This window comes from Lagenorhynchus albirostris, chromosome 20 (assembly GCF_949774975.1).
Source record: "Lagenorhynchus albirostris chromosome 20, mLagAlb1.1, whole genome shotgun sequence".
NCBI classification, from domain to species: Eukaryota; Metazoa; Chordata; class Mammalia; order Artiodactyla; family Delphinidae; genus Lagenorhynchus; species Lagenorhynchus albirostris.
The window spans coordinates 20,675,748-20,698,360 of record NC_083114.1 but is presented as its reverse complement, the minus strand read 5'-3'; the positions used below and the strand labels follow the sequence as shown (position 1 = coordinate 20,698,360).

The 22,613-nt window shown below is 51.1% G+C and overlaps 2 protein-coding genes across 9 annotated transcripts in view; one reads left to right on the top strand and one right to left on the bottom strand.

Moving 5' to 3' along the window:
• Nucleotides 1-7,585, bottom strand: part of UNC45B (unc-45 myosin chaperone B) — a 30,506-nt gene extending 22,921 nt beyond the window's left edge. Inside the window, exons 1-6 of one of the 3 annotated variants that reach the window (XM_060133132.1) lie at nucleotides 7,447-7,585; nucleotides 6,761-6,928; nucleotides 6,138-6,174; nucleotides 4,758-4,933; nucleotides 3,168-3,257; nucleotides 536-703 (exon numbers count right to left, since the gene is read on the bottom strand). In XM_060133132.1, the coding sequence (XP_059989115.1) occupies nucleotides 536-703; nucleotides 3,168-3,257; nucleotides 4,758-4,933; nucleotides 6,138-6,174; nucleotides 6,761-6,928 (639 nt within the window). In that variant the 5' untranslated portion in view covers nucleotides 7,447-7,585. Of the gene's footprint in view, nucleotides 1-535; nucleotides 704-3,167; nucleotides 3,258-4,757; nucleotides 4,934-6,137; nucleotides 6,175-6,641; nucleotides 6,729-6,760; nucleotides 6,929-7,064; nucleotides 7,193-7,446 lie in introns of those variants that run through there. The other 2 variants (XM_060133131.1, XM_060133133.1) reach the window with 2 other exon arrangements.
• Nucleotides 7,586-12,844: 5,259 nt separating this feature from the next.
• Nucleotides 12,845-21,714, top strand: NLE1 (notchless homolog 1). 6 transcript variants are annotated; one of them, XM_060134072.1, is made up of 14 exons: nucleotides 12,845-13,005; nucleotides 13,142-13,285; nucleotides 14,262-14,479; nucleotides 15,082-15,161; nucleotides 15,989-16,065; nucleotides 16,240-16,337; nucleotides 16,690-16,882; nucleotides 17,363-17,498; nucleotides 17,648-17,694; nucleotides 18,774-18,976; nucleotides 20,488-20,647; nucleotides 20,753-20,823; nucleotides 21,009-21,078; nucleotides 21,371-21,714. In XM_060134072.1, the coding sequence occupies exons 1-13, from the start codon at nucleotides 12,985-12,987 to the stop codon at nucleotides 21,076-21,078; spliced, it is 1,518 nt and encodes a 505-aa protein (XP_059990055.1). In that variant the 5' UTR covers nucleotides 12,845-12,984; the 3' UTR covers nucleotides 21,371-21,714. The 6 variants fall into 6 exon arrangements, with proteins under 6 accessions (XP_059990055.1, XP_059990053.1, XP_059990052.1 ...); XM_060134070.1 differs by having other exon boundaries at nucleotides 15,061-15,161; XM_060134069.1 differs by having other exon boundaries at nucleotides 12,864-12,971.
• Nucleotides 21,715-22,613: the final 899 nt, after the last annotated feature.

Here is a 22,613-nt window from a genome sequence, read left to right as displayed (position 1 = left end):
CTGCCATGCAGGTTAGGGAGTGGGTGATAGCTGCCCTGTGCAGGAGGGACAGAAGATCAGGCAGACAATGCCTCATGGGACCCGTGGCCTGGGAAGGCCCTTGACACAAGCCATGCCCCTTTCCAGAGGTGTAGAGCTGCTCCATCCAATACAGTAGCCACTCGCCACAGGGGAGGCATTGAACACGTGTAATGCAGCGAGTTCACATTGAGATGTGCTTGTGAGGTAAAATGCACACTGGGTTTTGAAGAGTTAATATGAAAAACTGTAAACTATCATAACCTTTGCATTCAGCTCTTCCGCATAAACCACTTTCAAGAAACTTATCTTTGTTTAGTCAGACCCATTCCCAGCTCAAAGAAAAAATAAAAGGATCAATCTCTGTTGAATCTGGGGCCATACAACCAAGGTTGAGGGGAGACACTTTAGACGTTGTATCAGGGTCTATCCATGCCAGCCACGCCCTGCCCACAGGTCAATGCCAGGTCCTCAGACTGGCAGCCCTCCATGCCATGAACCCTGGCCCTGCCCTCACCCTAGCTCGGTGGCCACTACACATGCCCGACAGGGTCCGTACTGCAGCCAACATCAGCTCAGGCCTCTTAGTGTCCAAAAGCTGCCGCAACAGGGCCACACCGTTGTTCTGGAAGATCCTCTCGGCCCCTGCTTCCTCACGGCTGAGAACAATGAGGTTGTTGGCCGCCTGAAGGAGGGAGGAAACAATGAAGGTCATGAGGGAAGTCTGGCTGCAGAGGCCTTGGCCATGAGCCAAGTGCAGGGGCTGGTGCAAGGACTAGGTCTTCAAAACATCTTTATATTCTTTTGCCCTATAATCCTACCCATGGGAACATAGCCCAAGAATATAATTCAAAACAAGAAACAGAGTAACTTGCAATAAAGACCAACTGGATGAAATATATTGCAGCCATTAAAGTCATGAATGAAAAGACTCAGAAGAAGCTTGGAAAAAACATTGGTAAGCAGAAACAGAATCACAGGTTCACTCTGATTGCACTTATGGTGAAATAAACCTGTGTATATATGCTTGTGGATAAGGACTTTAAAAAGGTAGGGAAATGTTAAATTAATTAAACAAGGAGGTGGCTTCAATGCCTAAGCAACTAAGTAAGCAAACCCAAACCACACTTGGCTGTACAGCAGAAATTAACACAACATTGCAATCAACTATAATTCAATTTAAAAAAACACAAAACAAAGCAAAACCTAACCCTGTATTGCCTCAAGTTTAAGAAATCGAACCTTAAGGATGACCAGTCACAAACAGCTAACGAGCCTTTCCCAAATAATGCAACTGCTTCAGCTATAGCCAGTCAAATAATTCCCTTGTTTTGCTTCCACCTGTTTTCTATAAACGTCTTTTTCCTAGCTCCTGTCGGTGGAGTACCCCAACCACTTCTGTTTTCGTGCTGCCCAATTCAAACAGATTTTGCTCAAATAAATTCTTAGAATTTTTATATGTCTCAGTTTATCTTCTAACAGAAGTGAAGTGATTTCACATGGGAAATTATTTTTCCATGAAAAATGTTCTTCGGGGCTTCCCTGGTGGTGCAGTGGTTGAGAATCCGCCTGCCAATGCAGGGGACACGGGTTCATGCCCCAGCCCAGGAGGATCCCACATGCTGTGAGAGGCCACAGCAGTGAGAGGCCCGCGTACTGAAAAAAAAAAAAAAAAGTGTTCTTCGAATATGGTTTTGGCATTGTTTGTTCGTTTATCTGTTTAGGGAGATCTGAAGTTGCAGGGGGTTCTCAGGAAGGTTTGAAGGTTGTGGGCAGACAGAGCACAAGATGGGATTTGAAAGCCCTGGGTTTGAGTGCTAATTCTGCCACATGCTAGCTGTGTGACCTTGGGCAAGTCATAGCACCTCTCTGGGCCCCAGATTCCTGTCTGTAAAAATAGACAGTTGAGCTGGGTTTTCAAGTGTCTTCCTACCCTAAAGCCTTCCTCCTTGAGGATGTATATACAGTCATCCCTCAGTATCCGCAGGGGATTTTTTCCAGGACCCCCACGGATAACAAAATCCACGTATGCTCAAGTCCCTTATATAAAATGGCATAGTACAGTCGGCCCTCCTTAACCACAGGCAACCAACTGAGGATCGAAATTCCTTAAAAGGCCCCAGATCTGGAGAGGAGGCCTTGAACAGGCCCTGAGACCCTGGGGTTGGGCAAAGAACTCATGAGGCAGGAAAAGGAGGAGGTAGACAGGTAGGGAGGCTGATTAGAGAATCCCAGGCAAGCATGAGCTGAACCATCATCGCTCTGTCAGTCAAGGACTTTGTACTTCTCGAACTACTTTCATCTATAACAACTTAAGTCCTCATAAGAGTTTGCTATAAAAGATAGCTGCATATTATATGGACTTATTGACCATTAAACTAACAAAAATTCCCCAGGCGTTGTCTGCCAAGTTCTTATACATATTCAGATATTCTTTTTTTTTCTCTGAAGGACTAGAAACGTTTTATTTTTTAAAATTTATTTAATTAATTAATTTATTTGGTTTCACCGGGTCTTAGTTGAGGCACATGGGCTCCTTAGTTGTGGCATGCGAACTCTTTTAGTTGTGGCACGCATGTGGGATCTAGTTCCCTGTCCAGGGATTGAACCCGGGCACCTTGCATTGGGAGCACAGTCTTAACTACTGGACCACTAGGGAAGTCCCTAGGAACATTTTAAAAATGCAGCAAATTTGGCTAAGAGGATGGTATTCTGAATAAAGATTTTCATATTTCAGAATGACTTGTTGCAATGATTTGAAATGGAATAAAACATTATTTTAATGTGTCATTGATTCTCAGGGCCAAAAGTAGGGTGAGGCAAGAAAGACACCTTGGGTGCAAAATTTACGGGGCACCAAAAACCTCTGTAATCAAGATAAATGCAATGCATTTAATAAATTTAATAAATTTGTATGTAATATGTAAATAAGTTTAATAAATTTGTAAATGCAATGCATTTAATAAATTTGTATTTAATGCAATGTTTTAAAATATCAAAATCAATTTTGTTTAGTTTCTCCAAGGAGCCTCCTCCCTGGCCTGCAACCTGTCGGCGATGTTACCGCCCAGACACAGGAGCAGAGTCTGCAGTGGAAGTGCAGTTACCTGGCAGGTCCCAAGACCACCCGCTGCCGGCCCAGCACCCACCTTCTCCAGCTTATCAGCTTTACTGTTTCCATCCAGGAGAATCTCAAACATCTTCTGTACCCTCGAGTCTGTGGAGAACTGCACACGGAGCTGAGGAGAGAGGAGGGAGTGGGGAAGAAGGCAGGCAGGGGTCCCCGTCATTCCAGTTGGCTCCACATAAAGTTCATCTCAATTAATAGCTTCCTGTCTCCCTCCATCATTCATTCATTCAACAAACATTTACTGAACAACTACTATGAGTCAGACATGTATAGAATGGAGAACAAAGTCAAGTCCTTGCCCCACAAAGCTGACAGTCTGGTTATATTCGCCATCCCATTTGGTCTTCACAAGTCTTGGAAGGCAAAGGATCATCACCCAGTTTTGAAGTCTAGTAAACAATTAGCTATTAGACATTTTAATATGGGCTAAAGGGCTTCCCTGGTGGCGCAGTGGTTGAGAATCTGCCTGCCAATGCAGGGGACACGGGGGTCAAGCCCTGGTCCGGGAAGATCCCACATGGCGCGGATCAACTAAGCCCGTGCGCCACAACTACTGAGCCTGCGCTCTAGAGCCCGTGAGCCACAACTGCTGAAGCCCGTGCACCTAGAGCCCATGCTCCGCAACAAGAGAAGCCACCGCAGTGAGAAGCCCGCGCACTGCAATGAAGAATAGCCCCTGCTCACCGCAACAAGAGAAAGCCCGCGTGCAGCAACAAAGACCCAACGCAGCCAAAAATAAATAAATAAAATAAAATTTAAAAAATATATACGGGCTAAAACAGAAATATATCTCCAGGATCGGAAGCCTGAAGCTGTTTCTAAGTACCTTTTCAAGCAAATTAAAACCATTATTTTTGAATGTCTCATCCCTCACTCTCCCAACCCCAGTGCTCTGAAGCTTTCATAAAGCGACCTAACAGATCCATCATCCCCCATCTTGCCAGCTCCATCTGCACCTCCCACTGCTTTTTTCTGCTGGTCTACAGTGCCACCTATTTCCATCACTCGTTAGTCTGTATTTTCTCAGCCCTTGAGTCTGCACTCTGGACAGTACGACATGGTCCCACCATGGGACTGCCCCAGGCACAAAGAAGTTACTGTGTCTTGGAGCAAGGAGCTGCGTGATCAGTTACCTTCCCGCTCTTACAGTGGGGAAAGCAACACCCCAAGGGGTCCCTCAGAAAATCGGTAGCTAAGCCAGTATTAGGGTGCAGGATTCCTCATCTCTGGTCCAAGTTCTCCCGACCCCACTCCACTTTCCTAGAAAAGATTCCCTGTTCCTACTGGTTCCTGGCTGTCCTCCATTCCCCAGCAATGCCCTTCCCCCAGGTCCTAGGTTTCTCCTGGCTGCCTTTGTCCCCCCAGAGAGGAAGATCATGGTGCAGACATACTGAGTTGCAGTTTTTTAAAAAGCCTCCATCTGGAATTTAAAAGACTGATGTTCTAGTCCTGGCTGGCTTGCACCCTCGAACAAGCATCACGGCATCTCTGATCACTCATCCAAGGATGTGGAGGTAGGCCAGCCCTGCCTGATGTCCCGCTCCCCTAACTGGTCCCTACTAGGAATGGGGAGAGGCAGCCAAGGATTATGCGCAGGGGTCTGGCTCACCTTCTCCTGGATGCTGGTGTTGAGCCTCCTCAGCGTCTCCTGGAAGTTTTGGTTCCGTGGCTCCAGGGTGGCACAGCATTGCACATCCTTGAAGGCCTGGGCCAACTTCCCCAGGTGCTCCAGTGCCTGGCATCGCCGATACAGAGCCTTGATGTCCGAGGAGTTGATGTCGATGGCTAGCAAGGGGGACAGGCAAGGCCTCAGGGGGCCGGGCTACAGACCACCTTCCCCTCCCCCACCGCTGCCCCCAACTGCAGGGCTTCTGTGCCTTCCTTGGAGAGTATGCATCCATGTAGACTATCTGGTCCAAGCCTCCCCTTTGTTAGGGAGGCGGTAAGAATTACAGTTTCAGGGTTGGAAGGGAGCTTAAGGGTCATCTTGTCTAATTCCTGACTCTCCAGTCTCGGCTCAGTGATCTCTGCCAAAGGCTCATCCAGCTGGTGCTTGCATACCTCCAGCAGTCCGGGAGCTCCTTCCTTCTCAAGGCAGACAGCTCCTTCGGAGAGCCCTTCCCTCCTCCCACCTGAAACATATCTTCCTGTAACTTTGCCCTTTTTGTCTTGAGTCTAGCCCTGGAACACGTGAGATGAAATCCAATCCTTCTTCCGTGTGACAGCCTTTTAGGTATTTGAAGGCAGCTCCCTGTCCTACCTGGGAGTTCCTTCTCTGAGCTAAATATTGCCACTTCCCTGCTCTTCACAGGACGTGTTTCCATTCCCCTTTCCAGCTGGGTCCCTCCCTTCTGAACTCACTCAGACTATCTCTGTTTCTCCTAAAAAAAAGTCACCAAATCAAACCCCAACACGGACCTATGCAGAGGAGAATCCCCTTCATTCTGCATATTATAGCCCTAAAAATGCAGCCAGGAGAAGTGTTCCCATTTTGATCGTGCTCTTAAGCCTAAGTTCTCTCAGAAGTTGAGGCACTCCATGGCCAGCGTTGACGTATGTTTATTCCTCCTAGTGTCTGTGGAATGAAATAGTGCCTCTGTCTTCCCCTCAGGAAGCCCGGTCCCCACAGAGTGGACCAGGCTGATGCCCTGGTTATGGGAACCAGCCCTCTCCCCCCGCCATCCCATATGAACATATCCAAACTTCCAACAAACTGGCTGTGTCCTTACCGTGACAAAAGGATTTCTGGAAGCAACCTTCTAAGCAAAGAAGCTGCCCCAGCATATTTAACATGTAAAAACGTGACTTAGGGATGGCTTTTCTGGAGCTCTCCTTTCACATAAGGATGGTACATCTGAAGCCCCACCTACAATGCCCAGGATGGCGCTTATACAATTGGTCATCCCTGCGAGTGTCGAGAGCATCTTAGACTAAACAGGGATGCAGAAGGGGAGGGAAGGAGGGCAAGGCCCGAGTGAGGGGGGCTCACCTCTTGAGGCATCTGAAGCCGCCTGAACATAGCTCTCCTGAGAAACGGGGAAGGAGGAAACTTGGTTAATGTGGGCCCGACACAGTGACAGCCAGAGAGGGTCCCCGAGGCGAGGAGAGAGGGCTCGCTGGCAGCTGCCACTGTCAGAGGCCAGGGGAGCGCCCCTCACTGGGTATGGAAAAGTGGACGAGCTTTGGCATCAGGCAAACTCGGGTTTGAACCCAGCTCTGCTACTAACTACCTAGAGATCTTGGGGAAGTTACTGAGCCCTCCTCTGAGTCTTGAGTTTGTTATCTGTGATATGGGCATGGAAGCAGCAGCGACCTCATGGTCTGCAGTTGAAATGCCACGAAATAACCTATGAAAGGCCCCTGTCATGATGCCACTTCCCATGAGGCTGCTTCCCGCGGGATGAGAACTATCTCCATGGATGAATTTCTGTCTCCCAGAGGACTGGGTCAGGCAATGAGTACCAGAAAGCAGTGGGAGGCACCCTTCTCCAACCTGAGGGGTCCAGTGAGAGGGCTGGGTTGATAGGCGTGCCCGTCAGGATGAGGGGGCTGCCTCCATACCCCTGCATCCTAGCCCTGGCCCTCAGCTCCCTGCCCCTCTTCATCCCAGACCGTTTTCAGGCCACAGGCTGCCCGGTTCCGATAGAGCGTGGCCAGGAGGGCCTTATCCTTGGTCAGCTTCAGGGCTTGGCTATAGCTCTTTGCTGCGGCCTTGTAGTCCTGGCGCTGGAAATGCCGGTTGCCCTCCTCCTTCAGCTGCACTGCTTCTGCCTCGGCCATCTGCGGGGACAGGATGAGCTCCGTCTGGCCATCCCCTCCCTCCAGACCCGGGCTGGGCTCCTGGCCTGAGGTCTGGAGCACCAGGTGCCCCATCGACCAGGATGGGAGGTGAGGATGCTGCCTGCAACAGACCCACCCGGAGCACCCGCGAATCCTTTGCCCAGAAGGACATCACAGCATTTGCTCGGAGTGTGGCCCGAGTTGAGAGGGGTCTCAGGGACCCTGTTCCTAGGGAACTCTGCTCAATATTATGTAACAACCTAAATGGGAAAAGAATCTGAAAAAGAATAGATACATGTATATGCAGAACTGAATCACTTTGCTGTACACCTGAAGCTAAGGCAACATTGTTAACCAACTCTACTCCAATATAAAATTAAAAAAAAAAAATCCCTGCTCCCCCCTCTCTCTCCCTCCCAGCTAGACACACCAAGGGCCTGAATTCTCACTGCAGGCCTTAAAATTTCTGGGTCCCCCTTCTCCCTCCCCCGTCCAAGGAACCCTCCAGGCCAGCTCACTTTCTCACAAGGACAGTGTTCTCGGTCTGGCCTCCCCAGGGTGCTGCTCTGGTGCGTGTGAACCCCCAGCCAGCGTCAGTCTGCCCCTCCTAGCCCCCACCCAGGAGACTTTATCAGCCCTGCTAGTGGCTCCAGACCATATTTGGCCACAGGGGCAGGTGCCCCTGGAGTCTGTCACTGATACTCAGGGCCCTCCCCCTCCCCAGACTGGATAGTCATTACCACGTGGAGGGTCTGACTAACCTCTGCCCCAGCACCCCACTCAGGGGCAGTCCTGGGGGCACAGGCACTCATACCCCAAAGAGTGAGAGAAAGATCCAGAGGGACGGGAACCCCCCCAGCACACCCTCCCTCCCTCGGCATGGCTCTAATGCCGCTTACCCACCTCCATCTCAGATAAACAACCTCCTCTCCCCTCCCCCCCACCACTGCTATTTTGGGAGCAGAGTGACAGCTGAGGGGCTGGCAGACTTGGACACACAGAGCAGCTGCCCAGGTCCCAGACCAACTGGAGACATCCAGAAATGCCCTTCTGGAGGGAGGAGGGAAGAAGAAGGAGGAATGTTCCTTCCCCTCTTCCCCTTGGCCACAACTCCCCTACCCCTTCCATCTGTTGAAAATGTCCTTGCTTTACAGAAAGACCCATGGACTTGCTATCTCACTTTGGTGGAAGTGGATTGTTTCTTTGTTCCACTCTGCACATCTTCTGTGGTTCCTCCCCATCTGTATGGAGTGGCTATATTCAGCCTCTCTCTCCCATCAGACTGGGAGCTCCCAGAGGACGGGCTCTGTTCATCCCCCACCAGACTGAAATCTTCTCCCACAGCAAGAGCTGGGGCAATCTGGGAATTCCCTGAAACCAAGAACTGTGCCCCCTAACTGACTGGGACTTGCGGAGTCCCCCTCAGCAGAAGGGGGTCTTCCTGGGACAAAAGCTATGTATTCACTAAAAACTGAATCAGGGACTTCCCTGGCAGTCCAGTGGTTAAGACCCCATGCTCCCACTGCAGGGGGCATGGGCTTGATCCTTGTTCGGGGAACTAAGGTCCTGCATGTTGCTCCATGCGGCCAAAAAACCAAAACAAAAACAAAAACCCAAAACTGTGAATCACTATGTCGTGCACCTGAAACTTATGTAATATTGTAAATCAACTATACCTCAATGTTAACATTTTAATTAAATTAAAACTTTTTAATTAAAAAAAGAACAACAATGTATTCATCACCAGAAAGGGTCTCCCCTGGGGCAGGAATTGTTTCTCCTCATCCAACTGAGGGTTCCTAAGAGAAATTTATGAGGTTGTCCCTACTTGGATTTAGAATTCTCCCGCATTTCTGTGTCTCTGAGCCTGGGCTGTGGGCACCCTCCCAGAGGGCAAGGATAGCATCTCATGCAGTTTGTTTTCCCCTGGCACAGAGCCTGGAAGAATGAGTGCCCAATGCATGTTCCTAAATGGATGAATGCATGAAGTCTTTGTGCTGATGCTTTGCTTCACTTCCTCATTCTGTCAACTTCTCCCCTATACTTTCAAACTGAGAAAGATACTGCAGGAAAAAAAGCATAGGTGGGATCACTCACACTAGATTCTGCTCTTAGCTCTGTGACCTTGAAAACACAGCTCTGTGACTTTGGACAAGTTCTACTGCTCTGCTGGACACAAGATCCAGCCCTGATATATGTTTGTTGACTGAATAAACGAATGAATGGATGGGTGAATTCCCTGCCTTCATGGTGTCCCCAACCCCGGGTCCCTTTGTGGGCGGCTCTCTGTAGCAGTGACATAATATGGTAAAGGATCCTGCCATTGGCAGAGAGAGATCCAAGGGACCCTAGATTCAAATCCTGATTCAGTAATTCATTCCACAAGTTGCTTTTTTTTTTTTTTTTGCAGTACGCGGGCCTCTCACCGCTGTGGCCTCTCCCGTTGTGGAGCACAGGCTCCGGACGCGCAAGCTCAGCGGCCATGGCTCACGGGCCCAGCCGCTCCGCGGTATGTGGGATCCTCCCAGACTGGGGCACGAACCCGTGTCCCCTGCATCGGCAGGCGGAGTCTCAACCACTGCGCCACCAGGGAAGCCCCCCACAAGCATTTCTTAAGCATTTGCTATGTGCCAGAAACTGTGAATGATTATGGAAGCAGAGAACATTCATGGGGATAAGGATTTGTGTCTATTTTGTTCATTTACATATCCCAAGGGTCTGCAACAGTGCATGGTATGTAATAGGTGCTCAATAATATTTGTTGAATGAATGGATGAAAGACTTCCATGGATCTGTGATTTCTGAAGAATACCAAGGTGTTTTTTTTTTTATTTTTATTTCATATTAATTTATTCCTTCTACACCCTCTTCCATTACATGGATCTGAGGTTTTTTATTTATTTATTTTTTTTTTTATTTTTTTAATTTTTTTACATCTTTATTGGGGTATAATTGCTTTACAATGGTGTGTTAGTTTCTGTTTTATAACAAAGTGAATCAGTCATACATAAACATATGTTCCCATATGTCTTCCCTGTTGCGTCTCCCTCCCTCCCACCCTCCCCATCCCACCCCTCCAGGCTGTCACAAAGCACCGAGCCAATATCCCTGTGCCATGCAGCTGCTTCCCACTAGCTATCTACCTTACTGCGTTTGTTAGTGTGTATATGCCCATGACTCTCTCTCGCCCTGTCACAGCTCACCCTTCCCCCTCCCCATAACCTCAAGTCCGTTCTCTAAGAGGTCTGCGTATTTATTCCTGCTTTACCCCTAGGTTTTTCATGACCTTTTTTTTCTTATATTCCATATATATGTGTTAGCATACGGTATTTGTCTCTCTCTTTCTGACTTACTTCACTCTGTATGACAGACTCTAGGTCTATCCACCTCATTACAAATAGCTCAATTTCGTTTCTTTTTATGGCTGAGTAATATTCCATTGTATATATGTGCCACATCTTCTTTATCCATTCATCAGATGACGGGCATTTAGGTTGTTTCCATCTCTGGGCTATTGTAAATAGAGCTGCAATGAACATTTTGGTACATGTCTCTTTTTGAATTATGGTTTTCTCAGGGTATATGCCCAGTAGTGGGATTGCTGGGTCATATGGTAGTTCTATTTGTAGCTTTTTAAGGAACCTCCATACTGTTCTCCACAGTGGCTGTATCAATTTACATTCCCACCAACAGTGTAAGAGGGTTCCCTTTTCTCCACACCCTCTCCAGCATTTATTGTTTCTAGATTTTTTGATGATGGCCATTCTGACTGGTGTGAGATGATATCTCATTGTAGTTTTGATTTGCATTTCTCTAATGATTAGTGATGTTGAGCATTCTTTCATGTGTTTGTTGGCAGTCTGTATATCTTCTTTGGAGAAATGTCTATTTAGGTCTTCTGCCCATTTTTGGATTGGGTTGTTTGTTTTTTTGTTATTGAGCTGCATGAGCTGCTTGTAAATTTTGGAGATTAATCCTTTGTCGGTTGCTTCATTTGCAAATATTTTCTCCCATTCTGAGGGTTGTCTTTTGGTCTTGTTTATGGTTTCCTTTGCTGTGCAAAAGCTTTGAAGTTTCATTAGGTCCCATTTGTTTATTTTTGTTTTTATTCCCATTACTCTAGGAGGTGGGTCAGAAAGGATCTTGCTTTGATTTATGTCATAGAGTGTTCTGCCTATGTTTTCCTCTAAGAGTTTGATAGTTTCTGGCCTTACATTTAGGTCTTTAATCCATTTTGAGCTTATTTTTGTGTATGGTGTTAGGGAGTGATCTAATCTCATACTTTTACATGTACCTGTCAGTTTTCCCAGCACCACTTATTGAAGAGGCTGTCCTTTCTCCATTGTACATTACTGCCACCTTTATCAAAGATAAGGTGTCCATATGTGCATGGGTTTATCTCTGGGCTTTCTATCCTGACCAAGGTGTTTTGAAATCAGGAAACATGACATTGTTTCAGAGGTTTCCCTGAGTAAATGATTGAATGAGTTACTGTACATAGAGCTCCTAGAACAGTGTCTGACAGAGACCTTTGTTAAATGATTGAATGGATATTTAAAGCAAGACCTGAAGAATGAGGAACTGTTCCTGTATGTATTCATCAGCTCAGGCTGCCATAGCAAAATACCACAACTTGGTGGCTTAAACAACAAAAAATTTTTATTCTCACAGTGCTGGAGGCTAGAAGCCTCAAGGTGTCATCATTAGGGTTGGTTTCTGGTGAAACTTCACTTCCTGGCTTGTAGACAGCCACCTTCTGCGGTGTATTCACACAGCCTGCTCTCTGTGTGAGAGCAAAGAGAGGTGTGGGGCAGCGGAGGGAGAGCACGCGAGAGCTGTTGTTTCTCCTCTTCTTCTTATAAGGACACCAGTCCTATCAAATTTGGATGCCATCTTTTTGACCTCACGTAACCTTTCTTACATCCTCATAGAGTCTATCTCCAAATACAGTCACACTGGGGGTTAGGGCTTCAACATATGAATTGGAGGGGGTGTGTGTGTGCACAGGTCTGTACCAGTTCCAGAAAACAGCATGGGCAAAAGCACTTGGAAGAACTAAGAAATAGCCAGGAAGATTTGATCTTAAAGTGAGAGGAGTGGCTGGAGAGGTAAGGCTGAGTGCACCATTATAAGGAGTCTGATTTTTTCCTGCCTGTAATGGGAGCCATTGTAGGGTTTTAGGACAGAAAGTAACAGACCAGAGTTTTGGTTTGAAACGTCACTCTGGTTGCTGTGTGGAGAACGCACAGGAGGAGGCAGGGTAGAGACAGGGAGGAAAGTGAAGAGGCTATTGTAGGGACCACGGTTGACTCAGAGCAGAGTGTGGCAGTGGAGATGGAGAGAACAGATTCTAGATAGGTTCATGAGGCAGCATTGGCAGAGCTTGAGACTCCCTGGATGCAGGGGGGAGAGAGAGCGAGAAAGAGAGAGAGAGAGAGAGAGAGAGAGAGAGAGAGAGAGAGAGAGAGAGAGAGAGAGGAACTGACAGGAAGATCCCCGGTTTCCGGTAAGAGCGCTCCTGGTCCGACTCTGCTTTAGTTCCTCATCTGTAACATGGGGTGAAAAGAGTTGTGAGAATTAAATGAGTTACATATGTAAAGCACTTAGAACAATGCCTGATACATTGCTCTACACTGTTGAAAACTGTAGGAATTTTTTGCTTCTGTACGCATCAAGTTGTTTTTTTTGTTTTTTTTGCGGTACGCGGGCCTCTCACTCTTGTGGTCTCTGCCGTTGCGGAGCACAGGCTCCGGACGCACAGGCTCAGGGGCCATTGGCTCACGAGCCCAACCGCTCCGCGGCACGTGGGATCTGCCTGGACCGAGACACGAACCCGTGTCCCCTGCCTCGGCAGGCGGACTCTCAACCACTGCGCCACCAGGGAAGCCTCGCAGTAAGTATGATTAATTTATTTGATCCATTTATTTGAGGCCAGGCGCGGAGCGACACTTCCCCTCCTCAACACCAGAGGGCGATGTGGCGGATTGCAGCACCGCTGGACCACGGGGGCGGCGCTCCGTCCCGCCGGAGTTTTCCCTTCCACGTGGGGACACAGGATGGCGGCGGCGGTGGTGGCGGTGGGTGGGCCTGACTGGGGGCGGGGGCGCCGCGGCTGGGCGCTCGGGCCGGGGTCCCCGAGGCCGGAGGGAGGCGGAAGTTAGGGCCCTTCGGTCCGGGCGGCGTGCATGACACCCGCCGCGCTTGTCCACACAGGACGAGGCGGCGACGCGCGACGTGCAGCGACTGCTAGTGCAGTTCCAGGATGAGGGCGGTCAGCTGCTGGGCTCCCCATTCGACGTGCCCGTGGACATCACCCCGGACAAGCTGCAGCTCGTGTGCAACGCGCTGCTGGCCCAGGTGAGCGGCGGGCCCGGCGGAGGGCGGGCGGCGCTGCCCTGGTCGGGGACGCAGGGAATCAGGAGACCGAAGGTCTCGGGTACATCCCCACTACTCTCCCACAGGGGTGATAACAACCCGGCGGTGCCGTCTGCCTTGGGGAGGGTCGGAAGATGTGATCAGTGTGAGAGCGCTTTACGCGCCCACCATCGCGAGTTCACCCGCGGAGAGAGACCGCGTTTTGAATGCATTGGGTGCATCGTAACAGTGATTCCTTGTCACAGCTCCTCATTATATTCCCATTGTCATTAATATCCCCATTTTACAGTGCTGCCTGAGACCATTCAGTTATTTGTCTGGCACTGCGCAGTAGGTGGTAGATTGGGAGTTGGAAGCCGAGTGTCAGATTTAAAACTCATGCTCTCCTAAGCCGGTGTTTATCAGAATGCTGCCCTCTATTGAGGGGTGGGAGGCTGTTTAAAAATGCAATACCTGGACCCCACCCAAGACTTACTACACAGACTCTGGGGTGAAGCAGAGGGTCTACCTTTTTCAGTCAGCTTTTTGGATGCTTCTTACACATTATGCAGCATGGTCTGGTGGTTTAGAAAACGCTGCATAATGCTATATACTAACCCTAATCCTGGACTTTAGTTTTCTTTCCGAAGAACCTGAATTAGGCATTAGCAATAGGACGTTGCGTTAATCACTTAGTTGCTCTGAGCCTCAGTTTTTTTCATCTATCAATATTAATGCCTCCTTCCCAGGGTGGTTGTGAGATTCAGATACAGGATTTTGAAGTGGTGTGTGTCTTGCAGTCGCTCTTCAAGGATTAAAAAGGTCTTGCTGAATGGGGAATGATGGGGGTAACCTAAGCAGGGTGGCTTGAAAAGTAGGAAGCGTTGCCTGCCCACAGCTCACAGAGGGTGGGGGTCCCTGGTGGAGATGGCCTTGCCCATCCTTTGATGGGGGGGTTCTCTTTTCTGTTGTCCTCCAGGAGGATCCCCTGCCACTGGCTTTCTATGTCCATGATGCCGAGATCATCTCGTCTCTGGGGAGGACACTGGAGTCACAGGCGGTGGAGACAGAGAAGGTCCTTGACATCGTCTACCAGCCACAGGCTATCTTCAGGGTTCGTGCTGTGACCCGCTGCACCAGCTCCTTGGAGGGTCACAGCGAGGCAGTCATTTCTGTGGCCTTCAGCCCTACAGGAAAGTAAGGACAGCTGCAGAGTCATGGAGGAGAGTGTGGGTGCAGCTGCTGGCGGGGGTGGGGGGACCCCCAAGTTATGCTCAATGGGGCCTCCGGCTGCCCACCATAGACCCAAGCTTTGGGCTCAGGTTGCAAGTAAGGGACTTCCCCGGTGGAGTTTGGTCCCCAAAGGTCAAGGATGCCTGCCTTGGAAGAGCCCTTCCTGGACTTGACCTCAGGAGATCTGAGCTGCAAGCTCACCTCTGTCCCTTCCTAGCCATGTGACCTGGTCAAGTCATTTAACCTCTCTCTGAGTTAGTTGTTCACCTGAGAAATAGAGTTTATTTGCTTCTCACAATCCTATGAGGATAGTAAGAAGCTTTAAATCTGGTTTTGACTGTGGCCATTCCATTTAGGAAGGACAAGGAGAGAAATGGCTTCCTGGGGTCTTCTCCCAGATGGCATCCGTGTTATATTTGTCCTTCTCATAAGAGAAAATTCCAGTCCCAGATTCTGTTCCCAGAAGATGATTTACTAGGCAGCAGGAATGTACATGTGCAGTGTTTCCGGTGTGCCCCACCCCTTGTCCTCACTGCAGAGGTCAGGTGGCCTCTCTTCTTCCCCAGGTACCTGGCCAGTGGCTCTGGAGACACTACTGTGCGCTTCTGGGATATCAGCACTGAGACACCACATTTCACATGCCAGGGTCAGTACCCAGTTACCCACTTAGGGGGTTTTAACGCAGTGGCGGGTGGCTGATTCACTCAGCTCTTTAGTTCCTGAGGAGGAGAGGAGGCCCAGAGCACATTCCAGCCCCTTGACATCCAGTTAGTGGCTGCCTGTTCCTAGGTAGAGACCTTACCCTTGAGCCCTGCCAGCCACTTACAAACAAGCAGAGACTGGATGGAAGAGTCAGCATGGGGTTGTGGGCAGGGGCTAACTGCCTGGTAGCAAGGAGAACCAGGCTTAAATCCAGTCTCTGCCATAGTGGTTCTCAAACTAGAACGTGCATCAGAATCACCTGGAGGGCTTGTTAAAATATAGATTTCTGGGTCCCACCCCCAGAATTTTGTCTCCTTAGGTCTCGGGTGTGACCTGAAATTTGCGTTTCAAGTTCCCAGGCATTGCTGATGCTGCTGGCCTGGGGACCTCACACTAGCTGGGTGATCTTGTAGGTAGGCCTTGCTTCCTTTCTAAGCTTTAGTTTTCTCATCTGGAGAATGGGGTGATACTTCTTGCTTTGCCCCATACTCTAGAGCTGTCATGAGAATTGTAGGACTGATGTGTGTGGAAGAACTTTATATCACGTAGCACATAAGGAACTACTAGAAAGTGGCAGTGTTATCTGTGCGGCGATGCATGGCCCTAGCACTTGGGAAGGATTCTCCCTGTGCCTAGGAAGCCTCATCTCTTCTGTTCGATCGTTCAATTATTCAGCAGCTAGCTAAGGAGTTTCTGCAGGGTGCCAGGCGTTGCTAGGCAACAGGGATAAAGAAAGGTGTGGTCCCCCTTTCTCCCCCACTGCTTTCTTAGGACACAGACACTGGGTCCTTAGCATATCCTGGTCCCCAGACGGCAAGAAGCTGGCTTCAGGCTGCAAGAATGGCCAGGTAGATGGTCAGGGTAATTAGGCAGGGATTCTGGGGCTCCCTTCCTGCGAGATGGGTCAGAATCAGGTTCTGGGGTCTTCGGGGAGGGGTGAGCAGGGGCGATGGGCGGGGGACCCTTGGTGGGACCAGGGGAAGGGTGGGGAGGGTTATTTTCGATGAGCTGCTGTCCTTCAGATTCTCCTGTGGGACCCAAGCACAGGGAAGCAAGTGGGCAGGACCCTTGCCGGCCACAGCAAGTGGATCACAGCCCTGAGCTGGGAGCCCCTCCATGCGTGAGTGACACTGACAGCTGGGTGATTGAGGAGCCAGGGCTTCAAAGCCGTAGCCCTCCCCTGCTTGGTGCAGAGGAGTCTTATGTGAGGGGACAGGGTAGGCAGTCTGACTGGCAGTGACAGCGTGGCAGGCAGTGGGGAAGGTCTTCTGCACCTGTGTTGCGCGGGCGGGGCGGGGGGAGGGCGGTGGTGCTCATCACGGGGCCTGAGAGCCACCTTGCAGCGCAGCCAGATATGGGTCAGGAAGCTGTCGAGACATTATCCCTGGTCTTCGCGCTGGGGATCGGGAGGCAGTGTTGGAAGACAGACGTTGCCAGGTCAGAAGTGAGGGCATGTCCCCCTTTCTTTCCAGCAACCCCGAGTGCCGCTACGTGGCCAGCAGCTCCAAGGACGGCAGCGTGCGGGTCTGGGACACGGCTGCGGGCCGCTGTGAGCGCATCCTCACTGGGCACACACAGTCAGTCACCTGTCTCCGGTGGGGAGGGGACGGGCTTCTCTACTCCGCCTCCCAGGACCGCACCATCAAAGTCTGGAGGGCTCATGATGTAAGAGCTGGGAGAGGCCCGAAACCAGCCTGGGGAAATCTTGGGCCAGGGAGGTTGACCACTGTTTCCTGGGTGGTTGGGGAAGTGCTTCAGGAACGGGGGTCCTATGGTTTGGTGCTGCATTATAGCGGAGGTTCCAGGACCCCTTAGCATGGCCAGGCTCTGGAAATTTCCTGCTGTAGGAAGCCTATTTAGGTTTATCGAACCTGCCGTATCCCAAACTTATTTGACTAGAGCCCTTTTTTGTGACATTTCCCTTCTGTGAAACATATTTCCAGAAACAGTGCTCTGGGCTGGTACCCTTATTTTACAAATGAGGAGAGACTTGAGCCTAGAGGGGTGATTTGATTCAGATCACAGTGAATGAGGGCCCTGCTTCTGAGTCCCACAGTGCCCATCTTCTGGGGCTGATCTGGGGGTGCATGTTCCCAGGGGTGGAGACTGCTCTGTGTGTGTCTGACCTGTCTCCCTTCGCCCTAGGGCGTGCTGTGCCGGACTCTGCAAGGCCATGGCCACTGGGTGAACACCATGGCCCTCAGCACCGACTACGCCCTGCGCACGGGGGCCTTTGACCCAGCCGAGGCCTCAGTTAATGCCCAAGACCTCCAAGGGTCCTGTGAGTGAGCGGGAGGTGGGGGGAGGAGGAGCCAATTCTCAAGCTTAACATGCGAGAGGCGGACCTAGGCTGGGGGGGCGGGTACTTGCACTTTGTGTTGGATTTTCTCATCAGCCTTGTTCCTTCTCTCCTTCGATACCTGGACACAGTGCAGGAGTTAAAGGAGAGAGCTCTGAGCCGCTACAGCCTCGTGCGGGTGAGTATCTGCCAGCGCCGCCAGCTCTATGCGCTTCTTCTCCTCGTCCCCAAAACACTGCAGACACTCAGGCCCTTCTCCCTTCTAGCCCCAGCTCAGAACGTACCTTTTCCGGAAAGTTGTTCTGATAATCCTAGTTTACAATCCTAAAAACCATAATGTGCTGGGGATCATTTTATTTCATTTTGTTTTGTTTGCTTATCTGTTTATTTGCAATCCTCAGGTACCTCTCTTTTTTATTTTATTTAGTTTCAGTAACACATTCACATGGTCTAAGGTTCAAGGAAAACAAAAAGGAGAATTCCCTGGTGGTCCAGTGGTTAGGACTCGGCGCTCTCACTGCCAAGGGCCCGGGATTCGATCCCTGGTCGGGAACTAAGATCCTGCATGCTGCACGGCATGGCCAAAAGAAAAAAAGAAATTTTTTTAAATGCAAAGAACACAAAGCAGTAGGGGCCATTTTAGATGGTGGAAAGTCTCTCATCTCTGTTGCACCTTCATCCGTGCCTTCTGGAAGCATCCAGTGCTACCAGTGTCTTGTGTCTCCTGCCAGAGACGTCATGTATACACATACACATATATGTGTACACTACACACAGTACAGATACACAGGCATATACAAGCCCACATGTAAAATCCTTCCCTTTTTTTTTTTTTTTTTTTTGCGGTACGCGGGCCTCTCACTGTTGTGGCCTCTTCCGTTGCGCAGCACAGGCTCCGGACACACAGGCTCAGTGGCCATGGCTCATGGGCCCAGCCGCTCCACGGCATGTGGGATCTTCCCGGACCGGGGCACGAACCCGTGTCCCCTGCATTGGCAGGCGGACTCTCAACCACTGCGCCACCAGGGAAGCCCTCCTTCCCCTTTTTAACACACCACTCTGTACCTTGCTTCTTCTTGTAATTATACGTCGTAGAAATGGTCCTGTCCCATGTTCATGAAGTCTCCCTTTGGGGGGAGTAACCAGCCTCCTTTCTGCAGTCCTGGACTCCGTGCTGGTATTGAGCAGTCAGTGGTGTGTTCGCTGCCGAGGTCGGGCTATCCTCTCTGAGACCATGTGCGCTTTGTGCCTCCCCAGGGCCGGGGCCCAGAGAGGCTGGTATCTGGCTCAGATGACTTCACCCTGTTCCTGTGGTCCCCAGCGGAGAACAAGAAGCCCCTGGCACGGATGACGGGGCACCAGGCCCTCATCAACCAGGTGCTCTTCTCCGCGGACTCACGTGTCATCGCCAGCGCCTCCTTTGACAAGTCTATCAAACTGTGGGATGGCAGGACGGGCAAGTGAGTGGCGGGCGTGGGGAGGGGAGGAGCGACGCTCTTCCTCCGGAAGGAGCTTGGCTCTGCCACTTCCTAGCTGTGTGGCCCTGGCAAGTGTTTGGGTTTTCTGAGCCTCTTGTTTCCTCTTCTGAATGTGCAGACCCCCTACCTCTCTGCTTTGTTACAAGGATTAAATGAAGTGGTCTGTTTAGCACCATCACTAAGTGGGCGCTGAAAATGCTAGTTTCCTTCATATCTAGGGAGAGAAATGATGTTAAAGCTGGCCAAGGGAATTGCCTGGCGGTCCAGTGGTTAGGAGTCTGTGCTCTCACTGCCAGGGATGCGATCCCTGGTCGGGGAGCTAAGATCCTGGAAGCCGCACAGCATGGCCAAAAAAAAAAAAAAGCTGGCCAAGGGCTGGGGATGCAACACAAGTGTAGGTTTGTGGTCCAGTCTTTATCTGACCCTCCTCAAAGTGAGCCAGTGCATCACCTGGGAGCTTGATGGAAATGCAGAACCTTGGGCCCCATCCCAGACCTTGGGGATCAGATGACCTGCATTTTAAGGTCACCTTTCAAGTCTGAGAAGCACTGCTATGACGAGGCACAGTGCCCTTGCAGTTAGTTAGGAGGAGAGGCAGAGGCATGGGCGAGAAAAGGAGCAAGGAAACCGTTGTTGAGGCCGAAGGGGCACCTATGTGTCAGTCTCCGTGTATTTTCACAACACAGCCCTGTGAAATAGATCATTCAGTTTCTTTTGTTTCTTATTATTTATTTATTTTTTTTTGGCTGCGTTGGGTCTTCGTTGCTGCATGTGGGCTTTCTCTAGTTGTGGCGAGTGGGGGCTACTCTTGGTTGCGGTGCGCGGGCTTCTCGTGTTGCGGAGCATGGGCTCTAGGCGCGCGGGCTTCAGTAGTTGTGGCTCGCAGGCTGTAGAGCACAGTCTCAGTAGTTGTGGCGCACGAGCTTAGTTGCTCCGCAGCATGTGGGATCTTCTCGGACCAGGGCTCAAACCTGTGTCCCCTGCATTGGCAGGTGGATTCTTAACCACTGCGCCGCCAGGGAAGCCCTGGTTTCTTTTTAAGATAAGGAAACTGAGTCTCAGAGAGGCCCAACGACTTGCACCAGCAGACACAGCCAGTCTGTCCTGACCAGGTTCCAGGTGGGCCTGGCCCACTGTTTCTCCATGCCACCTGTCAGCAGGCACCTGTCATGGTGGTTGGGGGAGGGTGGTGTCGTGCAGATGGGCTAAGCAGACGGCTGCATTGGATTCCGAGGCTTGCAAAGTTGAGCAGGTATGGAGGCCTGGCAAGAAGCATTCTAGAAGCAACTCACTTGGAGAAGTTTTACAGCATCGTAATGACCGATAAAAATTAAATTGGTCTGGGGTGGGGACCAGACAGTGAGATTTTGTAAAAGTTCCCAGGTAAACCTGACACACAGCCAAGGTTGAGAACCACCGCTGTGGGCATAGAGGACCCTTCAGGCGTGTTTGAAGATCTCATATCCATCCTCATCTTCCTTCCCCTGGCCCAGGTACCTGGCCTCCCTGCGTGGCCATGTGGCTGCCGTGTACCAGATTGCATGGTCGGCCGACAGCCGGCTCTTGGTCAGTGGCAGCAGTGACAGCACACTGAAGGTGTGGGATGTGAAGGCCCAGAAGCTGGCCACAGACCTGCCAGGCCATGCGGATGAGGTGCGGCCGACCCTCGTGGGCAAGTGGTTGAGAGGGAATTGAAGCCTGGCCCTCCTCCCCACCCTCCTCACTGTGCCACCGTCCCCCTCCCCCTCCTCCCTTCAGGTATACGCTGTCGACTGGAGTCCAGATGGCCAGAGAGTGGCAAGTGGTGGAAAGGACAAATGCCTCCGGATGTGAGTTTGGGGGAGGTGGCGGCTCTCCTGCCCTTTGTGACCGTCCCCTGTGGTGTAGAGTTCCAAGGGCTCTCCAGGTGCCCACACTGTCCCGAGACAGTAGCCTCCAGCGTGAGGCGGTAGTTCTTAGCACACTGGATTTTGGAGTCCTGTGACCTGGGTCAAATCCTTGTTCTGCCTTTCAGTGTGCAGTCGTGGAGAGCTTGGTCCACCTGTCTCCTGGGACTTACCAGGAGACAGGAGGATCAAAGATAGGTGAATACACTTTGGAACCTGAGGGTTGTGTACTTGTAAAGGATTGCCACTGTTTGTCATTGGACAGCCTTGGTGGGCATCGCAGGGGCCAGGCCCCTGGATGAGGTCCTGGCCGAGGCAGTGGTGGGCCCCTGGCCTAAGTTCGGGTGGCTGGAGCAGGGACAGTAGCCGGGGCAGGGGGAGTAGACCGAGGGGGGACCACAAGCTCTCCCCTTAGTGGGCTTCTGGGATTGTATGATGCCTCCCTTTCCCGAGGTGGCATCCCCATCCTGTTCCGTCCCTCTCTCCACAGATGGAGGAGATGAGAAATCCCAAGGATCCCCACCTGGACTCAGCCTCTGCCAGCTGTCTGCCCTGATGGAGACCAAAGGCCGGGGTGATGACCTTGAGAATGAGCGTGGCCTGCCGTCCTTGGACAGACCCCAGTAGCATCCCTCCCCAGAGCAGGAGGTCGAAGGTCATGGGAGGTTCTCACTGAGCTCAGCCCTTGGCCATCACTTGGTAGCTCGCTGATGCCAGCACAGGGGAGGCCGAGCGATGACTGGCCCTTACTGCTGCCCCTGCCTCCTTTCCTAAATGCCGTCTATTTAGGGTCAGACCCCAGATTCTGTGACCAAATAAATAACTTATAGTTTGTGTGTTTGGGTTATGATTTCTTGTCCCAGGTTCTCAGGGCTTTACTGAGGACTATGCTAAGTCAGCTTGTCTAGCCCCTCCCTCTGGGCTGCACCAAAACCATGCTGATCAGGAAGTCGCCTTTCCCCTCTTCCCACCGTGCCTACGAGGGAGAGGCCAGCTGAGGCTGGGGAGATGGGCTGAAGCCAGTATGTTAGTGGCCAGAGGATGATGTAAGGCTGTGTTGTCCATTCTGCTGGCACCAGCCACATGAAGATGTTTGCATTAACTAGAATTCGGTCCAGTTAGAAATGCAGTTGTCACACTAGCTCAGGGCTACTTACTGATTTGGACAGCACAGATAGAGGACACTTTGACCATCACAAGGACTTGTGCTGGTCAGTGCTGCTCTGGGGTGCTTTCCTCGGCCTCAGACAGCCCTGCTGGGCTCTCGCAGCACAGAGAGGAAGGCAGCGGCTGTCCCGGAGGGTTCCCTCTAACAGGCCGTGCAGTGGTGGGAGCTCTGGAGGAAGTGGGGGTGGTGTAATGGGGAGGATGGTTCTCTGCCCCGTGAAGACTCGCATAGTGAAGGGAATCCCCACCAGGACATCCTCAAACCTTTGGTGGAGATCTTGCCCTCCGTGCGTCTTGCGTCCACTTTCTCTCCCAATACCAAGGTGCATCTACTCAGGTTGGCTTCCAAACCATCCTTGTATGGACCGCTCGGGGCCACAGCACTTCTGACATCTTGCTGCTTCTCACCCTCCCCCGCCCCATCTGTGCTGTTAAATCGTTGCCTGGCTGTGGTTCTTGGCTTCCATCTGGCCGGTCTCTGCAGGGGGGCTGCGTGAGGGGCCGAGGGAGACAGCGGGTTCTGAGGTCCTACTCGGTGCCAGGCACTGTTCTGTGCTCTCACGTGA

Coding starts and splice junctions, on each gene's coding strand:
- NLE1 (XM_060134069.1), top strand. CDS start 12,903: ATGTGGCGGATTGCAGCACCGCTGGACCACGGGGGCGGCGCTCCGTCC. Junction 16,338..16,689: donor AGCTGGGAGCCCCTCCATGC/GTGAGTGACACT, acceptor CTTTCTTTCCAG/CAACCCCGAGTGCCGCTACG. Junction 20,824..21,008: donor AAGGACAAATGCCTCCGGAT/GTGAGTTTGGGG, acceptor TCTGCCTTTCAG/TGTGCAGTCGTGGAGAGCTT.